Raw genomic sequence first — 14,881 nt, 5'->3', positions numbered from 1 at the left:
TTCGTTCAACAAATAGTAAATAAGGCCTATAGGCCACACACGAGCTACCTGCCAGGGACAAAATGAGGAGTAAGGCAGATGAGGCGCCTGCCCTCAGCGGAGCGTATAGACTAGTGGGGAAAACAGACAGTAAACAGATAGGCCACATACCGAATGCACACGTAAATAACCGACGGTGTGAGCGCTCTGGAGGGAAAAAACAGGGTGTTTTAAGAGTCAGTAACAGGGAGAACCTATTTACATCGAGGGTCGGAGGAAGGTTCTCTACTGAAAAGACGTTCTAAATGGCACACAAGTGGGGGCAAAGGCTCTGTGAGGGCCTTGGTGCCCTGAGGGATCTAAGAGAAGCCCTGGCGGCGGGTGTGGAGTTTGTAAGGGAAGTGGGCAGTGGTGGCAGGAGAGACAGCCAGAGAGGTAGGCAGGGACCTAGTCATGCAGAGCCCTGTCGGATATGGTAAGGATTTGGGATCTGGTTTTAAGGTCAGTAGGAGAAACCATCATAAAGTTTAAAAACTGGAGAGTAATAGATCTTAAAAGTTATCACAAGAAAAAAACATTGTAGCTCTGTGGGGTGCCGGATGTTGACTAACTTCTTGTGGTGCTCGTTTTGCAATATCAGATCATTATGTTGTACCCCTGGAACTAGTGTCATACGTCAATTATATCTCAATTTCAAAAAGCAGGATAATGACAGCTTATTCCCATTTTTAGAAGCTCATTTTGTCTGCTCTGTAGGGATTGGATTAGAGGGGCAGTGATTACTGCATTTGTAAGTACATGAGATGAGGCCACTCACCTAGTAAGTACTCAATAAATGTTCAACAAGAAAGAGAGAGAAGCCCTGGACAGAGTTCTAGCTGTGTGACCCTGGCTAGGTCATCGGCTTTCTCCTCTGTCAACCAGGAAAGTAAGAGGGTTGACGGGGCCCTTGCCTTCCTGCTCTGGCACGCTAGGGCTGGAGCTGGAGCTGCTGGGGTGGGACAGATGGGCTGACAGGCTGTTCAGCTGAGGTCAGGGGGACTCTGGGAATACAGGCTTCTCCAGAGACTCAGATAAGGCAAAGACCGACACGCCTGCCAGTGCTAAGGTTTGATGGCTCCCGTGAACTTCAGAGGTCTTTCCAGTCCTCACTAAGCGTAATCTTCAATATTCAGAGGGCCACTGAGCCCTTGTGACCCACACCACCCCAGTCATGTTCCCTGACAAGAAGCCCATTGGGTTCTTCTCTCTTCTAGGTTCGTGTATTGGTCTGACTGGGGGTACGAGGCTAAGATCGAGAAGTCTGGGCTCAACGGTGTGCACCGGCAGACACTGGTGTCAGATGGTATTGAGTGGCCCAACGGAATCACCCTGGGTGAGCCCTGCCTTCCCCCACTGGGGGGCCTGTTCTAGCGCCTGGAGCTGACCACTGCCTGGGGCTCCGTGGGTCTTGTTGCTGTGTCCCCTTATAGTGCCACTGCCTGTGTTTCCTGATGGTTGCCCTGGGCTGGCCTCCTTCTGAGGCCTGGCCTGGAGATGTGGGCAGGGAAGGGCCACAGAGGAGCAGAATTCCAGGCTGTGGTCCCAGGCTCACAACCCGATCCCCTTGTCCCTTTTTCCTGCTCAAGATTTGCTGAACCAGCGCTTGTACTGGGTGGACTCCAAGCTGCACCAGCTGTCCAGCATTGACTTCAGCGGAGGCAACAGGAAGATGCTGATTTCCTCCCCTGACTACCTGAGCCACCCTTTCGGGATAGCTGTGTTTGAGGTGAGCTCCGTGAGGGGAGGCATGGCCCCATCAGGAAGCTGAAGCCTAGGAAAGGCTGTTCAAATAGGATGACTCCCTGAGACTCGTCCAAGTGGAAACAAAGGGACAGGGAAGCTGACTGGCTTGTTTGTACATAATACGTGAGCTGTCTTCAGACAGAGGCTATGCAGCCCCTTGTCCACCTGGCAGCCTTTCCTGTGCTTCCTCCCCAAGGCCCCTCCCTCAGAGCACTTCCCACAGGTAAGTAGCTAGACCAGGTACCCTCGGCACCCAGCACTGTACCCACGTATACAGAAGGTACCCAATAAAGAAAGGGAAAAGGAATACACATTTCCTTAGTATTATTTACTATGGAAATGGCCTGAGAGATGCTATTCAATTCAGCACACTCTCACTGACCTTTGCTGGACCCTGGGGTCATAGAAGTGAATCAGACATCATCCCTGTCCTCAGGAAGCTCACAGGAGGGTGAAGAGTCAAGACCCTCCTGTGTTCTGACCCTAACAACGTATCTCCTTGGGGAATGAGGAAGCCAGAAGCGACCAAGTTCTCACACACCCATACCTCTTCCCCAAAACTAACTCTGCCACCAAGGGGAGGGAAAGCAAGGGGACAGTGGCCTGTGGTGGGCATTGGCAATATTTGCCTGGAGTGACATCACCCAGCACAGCTCTGACATTGTGGGCAAGGCTCCAGCTCCCAAGTCCAGCCTCTGCTTCGAAAGACAGGTGTGTTCACACACATGTGTGTGTGCTTGTACGTACATGTGGCATGTATGTGTACGTGCCTGTGTACACATAAATGCGTCTGTTTAAAAATGTGCCTTCCTGTGTGTGCTCGTGCTTGTGAGTGTACGTATGCACACCAGTGCTTAGACAAGTTCATTTTAGGCACAAGTGTGCCTTCGGGTGTGTAGGTGAGCATGTGGGTATGTGTCTAGATCTGCACCTGAGGCTGCACGGTGGTACCTATGAATGTGGATTCGCCTGCAGATACGCATTGAGGCTTGTGTGGACCAACCATCGGATGTGTATGCGTGTATACCCAGAGGCTGTAGGAGGCCCCCTAGGGATAGTGCTTGCTAGATCATACATCCTCTCCAATCTTGGTCCCAGGCCCTAGTAATGGTAACAGCTACAGAGACCCAACCTCGGTTTCTGCTGAACTCCAGGAAGCAGGCCTAGCTCAGCGTTAATGAGCAGCCTTCAGGCCAGAGCACTGAATAACCCTCTGAGACAGAAGGGAACCAGAGCCTATGCCACAGATCAGAGCTGAGAGTCCCGCTGTGAATCTGTGGACCAGAGAGTTCAGGGGAGATGCCAGAGCAGTGCTTGTGACTATGGTTTGAGGCCAAGCCCTCAGGCTGAGGTCGTGGGTTTAAGCTCTAGGCTTCCCATCCTCTGTATTTGTACCCCACAGGACAAGGTGTTCTGGACAGACCTGGAGAACGAGGCCATTTTCAGTGCAAATCGGCTCAATGGCCTGGAAATCTCCGTCCTAGCTGAGAACCTCAATAACCCACATGACATTGTCATCTTCCATGAGCTGAAGCAGCCACGAGGTGAGCCTTGCCCAGTCCCAGGTCCCCTGCCCACATCCTCTCCCTCTAGCAGGCAGGCTGTATTCACATGCACGTCACGTCTCGGCATCCCCAGAAGCAGTGGCAACAGTCCCTGTCGTTGGTGGACTGCCTTGCCGTCGCATATTTACTTCATCTTGCCTCAAGCTCTTGGTGAACTAAGGCTGGGTAGAAATAAATAAACATACAAATGTCCCATTTTTGCCATTCTTACAAAGTATGGATATCACTGTTCTCGTTTAACAGCTGAGGAAACTGTAGCTCACAGGGGTAAAATAACCTTAGCAGGTGGTAGAGCTAAAGCCTAAACTTAGGCCTGTCCGATTCCAGAGCTCCTTCGGCCATAAGGGAGCACATTGCTTCTCATTTGCTATTTGTTCGTACTTTGCAGTGGTATCAAGTAACGTATCCTAGGGCCGTCAGTAAGGCAGCTTGCTGGTTGGCAACAGACGCCAGGAATCCTGCAATTAGGTTGTCCCTTCCTCTGTCACTAGGATATACTCATTCTAACTGTAATGGGAAGGGTGAAGGTGGGAAAGCAAAAAGGGGTAAGGAGATAAGGTTGGTGCCTGATTCTAGATTAGAAATTTAAATAAGAAAGAGATACGGCCTGTGGCATAGGGAGAAAAAAACATGGACTTTGGAGTCCAACAGACCTCGATTTAAATTGTCTCCAAAATTACTAGAGGTATAGCTTTGACAAGTTTGTTCTCTTTGAGCCACAGTCTTTTATCTGTTAACCTGGGCATAACACACCCCACTCCGAGCTGTCATCAGCATTAAATGAAAGTGTGGGAATGGACTTGAGGACACGGGGAGGGGGAAGGGTAAGCTGGGACGAAGGGAGAGAGTGGCATGGACATATGTACACTACCAAGTGTAAAATAGATAGCTAGTGGGAAGCAGCCGCATAGCACAGGGAGATCAGCTCAGTGCTTTGTGACCACCTAGAGGGGTGGGATAGGGTGGGAGGGAGGGAGACGCAAGAGGGAGGAGATATGGGGACATAGGTATATGTATAGCTGATTCACTTTGTTATAAAACAGAAACTAACACACCGTTGCAAAGCAATTATACTCCAATAAAGATGTTTAAAAAAAAAAAAGGAAGAAATAGTGGGGATAAAACAGCAGGTACAGTGACGGAAGGTGCCCAGTAAAAGTAGTAGAGAAATCGTTTTGATTTAGCCGAGTGGGAAGGGGCTCGTGCGTGGGGGAGGGAGAGCCTGGCACATCCCGTCTGTGCCCCAGTACTCTCTCTCCCCGTCTCTCTCTGTGCCATTAGCTGCAGATGCCTGTGAGCTGAGTGCCCAGCCCAATGGAGGCTGTGAGTACCTGTGCCTTCCTGCTCCTCAGATGTCCAGCCACTCCCCCAAGTACACTTGTGCCTGTCCTGACACAATGCGACTGGGCCCTGACATGAAGAGGTGCTACCGAGGTGAGCAGAGCTACTGGGAGGGATGGCCCCTGGCAATGCCAGACCCCATCTGCTGAAATTTTCCTCGACTTCTGGAAAACCATGAGCGCCTGGTCTTCCTCCATCTTCTCTGGCTACTTGTTGCCCTTTGCAGGCTCCTCTTCTGTACCGACCTTGAATGCTGGTGTCCCATAGGGTCCCTCCAAGGCTTTCTCTTCTCACTCCCGAGAAAAATGCACATACACATACAAAATTTTAAATTCAGTTTCAGGGGGATCAGGAATCCCCTGAAGACCTCAAATTAAGAAACCTTGATCCCCATGGCTTTGATTACTATTTATATGCAGGTGACTATGATCTTGCCTGTTTCTCACCCAGAACTTAACACACTATCTAGCAGCCCTTTTGTGATATGATTGGGACTAACAGTCAGTTAATACTTCAACCATATACATGTACATCCACCCTCCAGTCTCAATGGAGGCACGAGGCCTTTTGTTTGAGCATAAGTCTGCTGCAGCATTCATCATTTCCAGGTTCAATTGTTTAAAGTGGAGTGAGAATTTGAACCTAGTAGTGTACCAGTATACATGCAAACTCCTTCTAGATTTATATAATTTCCACTCCTCCCAGTCTTTTATCATGGTCTTTCCCACACCTGATTCTATAGCATTGTCCTAATGACTCATCTTTATCAAACCGAAATGCAGTATAAACACAGACAAGATGCTTGGCATTCAGCTAAAGTAAAAATCATAGCCCATTCAGTAGGATTAGGGAAGGAGTTTGAGCTGAGCCATGAGGATGAGTTCATAAGTATACTTCATCGAGGCAATAATTTAGGCACTAAAACAGCAAAATTCTTTGTCCAGTGACCTTCATGATATTTCCCCCGCAGCACCTCAGTCTACCTCAACTACAACGTTAGCCTCCACCACAACGAGGACAGTAGCCGACACCACCAGAGCCCCTGGGACCACCGTCCACAGCCCCGGCTACCAGAACCACAGCACAGAGACACCAAGCCTGGCAGCAGCGGTCCCAGGCTCAGTTAGTGTCCCCAGGGCTCCCAGCATCAACCCGTCTACCCCAAGCCCTGCAACCAGCAACCACTCCCAGCACTGTAAGGAAATGAGTTCTGCCTTCTTTCATGACGTGGGAGGGTCCTAGGGAAGCCAGGATCGGGGGATCTGTGGGAAGAAGTGGTCATACCAGAGCTAAATGTTGGCTGTCTACAAGGAGGAAGCAGCGGGAGGAAGAGTGCCAACCCGCAATTTAGGAGTCATAGGTGCTCCTACCTTATAGAGGGTCTCGAGGGAAGCTACCTCCTATCTCTGAGCCTCAGTTTCCTCATCTACAAAGTAGGGTAATAATAACCCTTCCCCTACCTGCTTCGCAAGGTTGCCACGAGAGACAGAGGCATCCGTGTAAACAGAAGTGCTCATGCACACAGCCTCTGCTGACTCTGATAGTGTGTCTGTGTCACACGTTACTGACATGTATGAGGGAGCATCCCTCAGATTTGGAAGTTTCAAATGCCCTGGTCTCAGTTCTCAGCACTCTCGGTAGGTTCCCCATATAGTGATATCCATAACTATGGTCTGTTAGTGCCTCTCTGCAAACCCTGGGATGAAAATAATTAAGTTCACCACTTATTAAATCATCGGGAGCAGTAATTGTCACTGCTAGAAATGTTCTATCTCATTAACCAGCAAATACCTTTTAAATTGAGTTACCTGCTGGGGGAGTTCATTTAAGAGGATAAACTATCTTTTAAATTTTTTCCCATATGCACATGGCCCAGAAACTAAGCAGCGTGGTAGCACCTTAATAATCAGGCCCATCTTGCCAGCAGCAGCGCTTTCAGAGTTGAGCGCTTACCCTGAAGTTTGGAGAGGCAGGTGGGTCGCGTGTGAAGTCCAGTTCCTTTCACTTGGGCTGAGCCTCCAACCAGGGAGTCTCCCCACTGGCTTCATCACGCTCTAGGCTTTAATATCACTGTCCTGTGTATGCTTGGAACCCGGAGGGAGAAGAGAACGGCATTTCCACAGTAAACTTTGTAAGCAGTGCAGGTCTTTTCTCCCCTTAATAATTAGGTTCCCTTGGAGTAACTTGGAGAAACAGACACACTGAGAGGATAGCATTTGCGCCGTTGCCAGGAGACAATCATCTCCTCTCTTGGAGCAAATGATAGCTCCTCTCCAAACCTCAGAGGGCTGTCATGAGGATCCAAGGGAAAACTGCTTTTTAAACTAAAAAGTTCTGTACAGATGTTATACTGAAGATGAGTGTAAGAGAGTGGAAAAGATGGCACAACCTACTTTTAAAAATATATAGTACGGGCTTCCCTGGTGGCGCAGTGGTTGAGAGTCTGCCTGCTAATGCAGGGGACACGGGTTCGAGCCCTGGTCTGGGAAGATCCCACATGCCGCGGAGCAACTGGGCCCACGAGCCACAACTACTGAGCCTGTGCGTCTGGAGCCTGTGCTCCGCAACAAGAGAGGCCGCGATAGTGAGAGGCCCACGCATCGTGATGAAGAGTGGCCCCCGCTTGCCACAACTAGAGAAAGCCCTCGCACAGAAACGAAGACCCAACACAGCCAAAAATAAAAATAAATAAATAAATTTATTTAAAAAAAAAAAAACACTGATGATGCAGATGGACAGACAGAAATAAGAGAGACAAAACAACAGATACTGGCTGAAAAAGGCAATTGCCCCAGGTAGTCAGCAACATAAAGACCTAAGGGCTCAGCCCCGAGCTTCCCACCACCCAAATACTGTGGAAAGGGTAAGGGATTTAGGTCACAAATCCTGGGTTTGAATCCCAGCTCTGCCACTTCTCTGTGGGTCCCCCAAACCCCAAGAAGACTCAATTTCCTCATCTGTGAAATGGAGATGACCTCTGTCCTGATAAGATCTGGAAAGACTAAATTATTAAGCAGTAGCCGGGATCATCATTCTGGAACGGGGGCAAGAAGCAGTTGGGTAGTTTTTACTGCTTGAGGCCAGCAAGGACTTGGGACTCACAGTGATGGAGCATCGTTCTGCTAACGCTTGTGTTTTGCAGATGGGAATGAAAGTGGCAAGATGGGCTCAACAGTCACTGCTGCTGTCATTGGGATCATCGTGCCTATGGGTGAGTGTGGCCCCAAGTCACTGGTGAGAAGAGAGAGACCCTGCCCAGGGTCTGGGTAAAAGCACTGGAAGGACAGAGCGCTGAGCACACGGACCTCTCTCTCTGACTTTTTCTGCCCTGGCCGCCTTCCTGCGCACCTCCCAGTCCTGATTTCGTTTGGTTTCTTAGCTTGGCACACCAGGCTCTTCAGGACCTGGCCCCAGACAGCTATCCACATATTTCCCCCACTACCCGTCACGGATGCTCTACACACCAGCCGTGTGAAGCCGAACTGTAGGCTCCACGGGGACAGGTCTGGTGTCTCTCTTGCTCGCCACTCTCCCCAGCTCTTAGCAGTGTCTGGCACAGGGGACGAAATAAAGTATTTGTCGAATTAATGAGTAGAAAAAACATACATTAACAAAAATTCATAGAGCTGCTTGCCATTCCTTTAATAGATCGTGCCACCTTGCTTGCTTTCTGTTTCGTTTTCAACAAACATTTATCAAGTAGCTGTGATGTACCAGATTCTGTGATAAGGGGAGGGAAGGTGATTAAAAATAAGTAAGACATGGTTCTTGTCCTCCAAAAGTTTATAGACTTGTTGGAGAGACACAGATAATTTGATTCTGACGTGGTAAGTCCTAAAATGAAGCCGTGTGCAGTTCAGTAGAAGTGCTGAGGCACTTATCTTGGAATTGGGAGAGGAGGGAAGTGGACAGGGGAGAGTTCCTAGAGCAACCCAAGCAGGTGAAGACAACATGGGCAAAGCCAGGAATGGGGATGGCATGGGAGGGCGGGAGTGGGGTGGGTTTGGAATGTGGCCAGAATATAACATTTGGTTAAACCTCACAGAGAGCCACGTGGGCTGATTCATTCTCTCTTACCCTGATATTCACTTAGTATCCTGCACATCCTGTCTCTCATACCAGTCTCTTCTCTTGGTCGGATCTTTGAATTGCGATTGTCCATTCGTTGTTTTATCTCCCTTACTTGCCCATGTGTAGTACCTCAAGGATAAGGACTTGGCCCTTTTATCCTAAGAATCCCCAATATGGTGGTGAGTTAGCGAGTGAATGTTTTAAAAACTTCAACACCATCCAAGGGACTGTGCGAGGCGCCAAGGATCCAGGGAAGAAAAAAAGAAAAGACTTTAAGAGCTTTCAGTTTTGGGCTTCCCTGGTGGCGCAGTGGTTGAGAGTCCGCCTGCCGATGCAGGGGACACAGGTTCGTGCCCCGGTCCGCGAAGGTCCCATCATGCCGCGGAGCGGCTGCGCCTGTGAGCCATGGCCGCTGAGCTTGCGCGTTCAGAGCCTGTATTCCGCAACGGAAGAGGCCACAACTGTGAGAGACCCGCATACGGCAAAAAAAAAAAAAGAGCTTTCAGTTTTTAGTAAGACTTAATGATAAAAAAGGTGATACAAGAGAGGTGTTACTACATATTATAAGGTGCTGTAATAGAGACCCGATGCTCTGTGGAGGAGAGGGAGTGGCACTTCTAAAGAAGGTGGCATTTGAATTGGCCTTGAAAGGCTTTATTAGTAAAGGTGATGGTGAGACTATTCCAGGCTCATTTTGAGTAGAGTGGAAAATACTCAGCATTGTTTAGTGAAAGAGAAATCAACTCCTCTCCTGCCATACTCTGCTCCACAGAAGGGCATGTGTATGCTGTTTCCCTGATGTAACCTGCCCTAATAGAATCATTATTTTAAATTTCTGCTTATCTGAGGGCTGAAAGAGGAATATTCTTTCCCTGATATTTCCCTGGGAGGCAGAGTATCTTTTCACAAGCGTATTGGCCAGTTACATTTCATCCTTTATGAATTGCCTATTCACAGTCTCTTCTTATTTTTCTATTGGTTCCTTGTCTTATTCTTACTTATTTGTAGAAATATTTATACATAATTAATGTTAAACCTTTGTAATATATGTTACAAATCATTTCTCCCATCCTGCCACTTGATTTTTAGAATTTGTTTATGGTCTCTTTTGCCATGCATGAATTAAAAATGTTTAAGTATCAGATCTGTTAATCTCCTACATTATGACTTCTGGACTTTGTGTCTTGCTTAGGAAGGTCTGCCTCATTCTAAATTATTAAAATATCTCTCTCTATATTTTTCTACTATTTTAAGCATTTTTTAGTATTTGATTATTAATCCATTTGGCATTTAGAATGCAGCAAGTGTTAGAGATTTAAGTATTTTTTTCAACATGCTTGTCTAGTTTTCACAAGACCATTACTGAATAGTCCATCTTTTCCTTCTGACTTGAATTGTCATCTTATTGTAAACTATATGCCTATACGTACTTTGATCTGCTTTTAGGCTGTTTATTCTCCACCAATCCCTATATACTATTCCTATATACTCGAAACACAACTTTATGATATGTTTTAATGTCTAATAGGGTATTATTATTCTTGGAACATTTTCTTAGCTATTTTTATTCAATTTCTCTTCTAAGTGAACTTTAGAATCATCTTGTTAATTCTATAAAACTTATGATGGCATCTTATGCCTTGGGTATATAAATTGATGCGGGGAGAATTTACATTTTTACAACATTGAACCTTCCCATCGAGGAACATGACATATCTCTCTATTTATCTGAGCCTTCTTTTATGGCCTTCAGTAGAATTGTATAGGTCACATAGGACTTGCACATTCCTTATTGGGTTATCCCAAGTATTTTATAGTTTCTTGTTGGGCTATTACGAATATTTTCTTATTCCATCCATTTTCTGATTGGTTATTGCTGATTAATAAGAAAGCTATTGATTTTTTTCTGTTGATTCTTGATGAACTAAAATCATTTCTAATGATTTTTCATCTGCTTTTCTAAGATTTTCCAAGCATACAATATCTGTTAATGACAGTTTGATTTCTCCCTTTCCCATGTGTGCCCTTCAATTCTTTATTTGGTCTCACTGCATAGCTAGATCTCTGGGACAACAAATATAGCAGCGATAACAGACATCCTTGCCCTGTTCTTATCTTTATGTATATCAGTTATTATTGATTATTATAATCTTACCGAAGTATTGTAGAAACCCCCTCTGTAGCATCCTAGACAGCTATCACCCAGCCTCCACTTGAATGCTCACGGTGACTGCTTACTATCTTGTGAAGCTGCTTGCCCCATTTTCTCCCGGCTCTATCTGAGAACTTCCTCCTTTACACATTAATATATCCATTTATTTTAACTCAGAACCTGTGTTTCCCTGCTGTGTTCCCTTCTAGAGATGCTCCTCTTCTTGCAGAGCCCCAGCTTTGGAAAGAAGCACCCCACCCTCCACCCTCCAATTTTGGGAGAGAATGGTTTCTTAGAGAAATCCAGGGAAGTAGCAGTATTAGGGCAAGAGTGTGGTGAAGAAATTCACTCACTCACTCAGCATGTTACTGAGCACCTACTCGCTACTGGGCACTGGGCACAGTGAGAGAAAGAAGGCACGGTCCCTGCCTTCAAAGAGCTCAGTCTAGTTGGGGGTACACATATATAAAGTACAACACTGTGGTCTGGGAACACGTGCGAGGGAACAACTGACTGTACCATGAGAGGTTGAGAAAGACTTCACATTTGAGCTGGATCTTGAAGGATGAGTAGTTAATGAACAAAGAGCTAGGAGAAGGGCTTCCCAGCAGCAGAAAAAGAGTATGCAGAAACAGAGCCTGGGAACAAGGGGCAGCCAAGCTGGAGAGGTGGCGAGAAATGCACTGATGTCTGGGCAACGGGCTGGAGCCTGCTGGAGATCCACTGTAACGTGTCTCTTCCTCCAGTGGTTATAGCCCTGCTGTGCATGAGTGGCTACCTGATCTGGAGAAACTGGAAGCGGAAGAACACCAAAAGCATGAATTTCGACAACCCTGTATACAGGAAAACGACAGAAGAAGAGGATGAAGATGAGCTCCACATAGGGAGGGCTGCTCAGATTGGCCATGTCTATCCAGCAGTAAGTGTTCCTTGCTGGAAGAATTCCTTCCTTCCTTTCCTCCCTTCTTCCTTCCATCCCTTCCTCCCTTCTTTCCCTCCTTCCCTCCTTTCCTTCCTTCTTTCCCTCCCTCCCTCCCTCCTTCCCTCCTTCAGACATTTATCAAGAACCTACCATGTGCCAGGCACTGTTCTAGGCCCTGGGGACACAGGAATGCTGGGGTAGGTGGTTGAGATAGAAGGGTATCAGGACCACCTTGTACCTAGAGGCTCTTCCTGGAGGAAAGAGGCCTGTCTTTGTGCTGAATACGTTTTCAGAACCTTTGGCCTAGAAAGGCCACTGTGGCCATTCAGTTCAAATGCATTCATTTCAGTGAACAATGTATACCAGTTATGTGCCAAGTACCACATAAGATACCAAGTGTTCAAAAGTAAAGAAGGGATGTACTTGCTCCCAGGGAGCTGGTGGGGGAGTTAGTCACTGGCTATTGAACAGCTGTGTGCTGAGTGCCATGGTGGAAGCTCAGGGGTCCCCTCTTCTAGGAAGCTTTCCCTGGTTTCTCTGTTCTCTCACCACCTCTCTCCATCACAGCACCTGTCACACTATAGTCTACTTGTCTTTTTACTCATTGGTCTCCCCGCTAGAACGTGAGCTCCTTGAGGGCAGGATTGTCTGATTAATGTTTCCCTGGTGCCTAGCACAGCGTATTTGGCTCCCAGTAAGTATTTGTTGAACCAATGCTATGGAAACATCAACAAAGGTGACAGAAGAACTGTGTCCTTGGAAGATTCATAGCAGGCTTCCACGTAGAGAAGGAGGAAAGTGGCATTCCAGAAAGAAGCATGTGCAAAGGCTGAGAGGCACGACAGGGCATGGCTTGTTGGGGGATCAAGGACCACAAAGTGGCTGGAGCAGATGTCATGGTTGTATAGCGGAGTCGGGGCTGGGTGTGACCTCATGGGTCATCCAGTCCATCCCCCTGTCAGGCGATCAGCAACTTTGATCACCCACTGTGGGCAGAGCCCTGTCTTGGGGAGACCAGAGAAATGGAAGACCCAGCCCCTGCCCTCAAGGAGCTTTTTGTCTTGCCGGGGGAACCAAGGTCACAGCTGCACCAACTCCCGAAGAACCCTCTTTCCGAGCTGCCTGTCGTCAAGTGCAAGGTAGGGCAGTGCCACTCTGAGTCTGAGGGGCTGATGAGCGAGGGCATGAACCAGGCAGGTGCAGTCAATCCTAGAAGGCTTTCTGGTTCTAGAAGGCTGCAAACTGTGAGTTGGGTGTTGGGGCAAAGATGAAAGATGGGTTAGTTGCAGACCAAGGAAATGGCATGTGGAAGAAATGACTGAGTACGGGGCAGGACAGACAGAATTGCTGCTGAAGCTAATTGTTCGTGAAGGGGAGACTTGGGAAATGAGGTCAAGCAAGTGAGGAGCGTTAGCAGATGGCCTTGAGGATCCTTAACCTTGGCCAATCCAAGCAGACAGTTGCTTAAGCAATTTTTAAAGATCAGAGGGGGCACAGTGGAAGAAATGTTGAGCTTAGAGTGGAGATGACTCCCAGTTTCACTATTCCACAGCTCTGTGATCTCAGTCCCTTCTTTCTGATTACTTTTATTTGTAAAATGGGAATAATAACCCCCATTCTCTCTGCTGCCTAAGTTTATAAAGTTCAAGTGAGATAGCACATGTGAGAGTGCTTTGTGAGTTATAAAGCGCTCTGCACATGTAAAGTGTCATTGTTTCCACAGAAGGAAACAACCACTCAGGAGGAGCTATTCCTGATGAATCTAAGGCCTGAAGAATTAAGCTCCTGCCAACTGCAGAGAAATAGAGTAGGAGAGTGAGGAAATTGACATTTAGTAAGAACCTACTGTGTATCAGACGCTACTCAGTGTTTTACATGTATTTTCTTGTTTAGTCTTTACAGGAACCTATATACTTGATATTGTTAGCCCCATTTTGCAGATGAGGAAACTGAGACTCAGAGAGATTGAATAACTTACCTAGGATCACAACTAGGAAGTGGTAGAACCAGGATTGAAACTCCTATCTGTATGTACACAAAAGCCCATGCTCTTTCCACTGTTTCTCAGGGTATATGGCCTTGAAGCTGTGGAAATCAGTATTCTCAACAGCCTGTTCTCTCCCCTGTCCCCTTCTCAGGTAGCTCCACCATCACTGCTGGGACCTGACTTTGGCCTAGAGATCCATCTTGAGGAGAGTGGGAGGGTCACAGACTAGAAAAAGATAGTCTAGTGGAGCAAGGCCGTGACATTCATGCAAAACCACAAATAATCCAAAGATGATTTGAAAGGCAGTGGAGTTACTTTTTATTGTTTATAGAATGTTCAGAGACGGAAAATGCCAGTCTGGTTCTATCTTATGCTGGTTAGGTTGATTTAGAATACTCTGGACCCCATGTGTGCTAGGTACTACATTAAGCACTCTACACACATAATCCCATGTGATTTCCCAACAACCCTATGAGGTAGGTCCTATTAGAACTCCCATTTAACATGATGAAACCGAGGCTCAGAGGGGTGAAGTGGCTAGCTCAAATTCATATAGCGATGAGAAAGATCTTGAAACAATGGGGTCTATCCGAAGGAGGGTATCCAGGAAATGGAAGAGTGGGACACAGCATTGTATCAGGACCAGGTGGGGGAAGCTAGATGTGTAGCCTGGAGAAGAAAACACTCAGAAGGAAGGGAAGGGAACACAAACACTGAAAATTTCAAGGGTTGTCTGTGTAGAACTCTCTGAGTCTAAGAGAGAGAATCGGGGAACGTCGGAAGATATAAAGAAGCAGATTTCATGACAATATAGGAAAGAATTTAAGTCCACTGTCCACAATGGAATAGACTGGCTCAAGGGTTAGTGGGTGGTCAGCCATTTGTGGCAGAGGGAAGTCTAGTATCTAATGACTAGAAAGTTGGGGAGAGGGAAAGAGGGATTAAACTTAATTGATCTCCACTGCCTTCCAATTCTGGATAATTAGTTGGGAGGGGTGCAGCCAGTTACCTTCCTGATTGTGACTAGCATGCTAGAGACAAGTAGCTAATGGCCTGGGATTAAACATTTGCCAAAGCTA

General features: G+C 47.1%; 1 protein-coding gene across 2 annotated transcripts in view; it reads left to right on the top strand.

Annotated features, from left to right (window-relative positions):
* The window catches only part of LRP8 (LDL receptor related protein 8), an 81,130-nt gene that overhangs the window by 61,169 nt on the left and 5,080 nt on the right, over positions 1-14,881 (top strand). The window contains exons 11-18 of one of the 2 annotated variants that reach the window (XM_079899331.1): positions 1,236-1,354; positions 1,608-1,747; positions 3,167-3,308; positions 4,611-4,763; positions 5,641-5,865; positions 7,813-7,881; positions 11,640-11,812; positions 12,778-12,954. In XM_079899331.1, the coding sequence (XP_079755457.1) occupies positions 1,236-1,354; positions 1,608-1,747; positions 3,167-3,308; positions 4,611-4,763; positions 5,641-5,865; positions 7,813-7,881; positions 11,640-11,812; positions 12,778-12,954 (1,198 nt within the window). The remainder of the gene's footprint in view (positions 1-1,235; positions 1,355-1,607; positions 1,748-3,166; positions 3,309-4,610; positions 4,764-5,640; positions 5,866-7,812; positions 7,882-11,639; positions 11,813-12,777; positions 12,955-14,881) is intronic. The other variant, XM_079899330.1, reaches the window with a different exon arrangement.

Source organism: Stenella coeruleoalba (genome assembly GCF_951394435.1).
Source record: "Stenella coeruleoalba genome assembly, chromosome: 1".
Taxonomy (NCBI): Eukaryota; Metazoa; Chordata; class Mammalia; order Artiodactyla; family Delphinidae; genus Stenella; species Stenella coeruleoalba.
The sequence above is the reverse complement of the archived record's forward strand: the minus strand, read 5'-3'. Positions and strand labels throughout refer to the sequence as shown.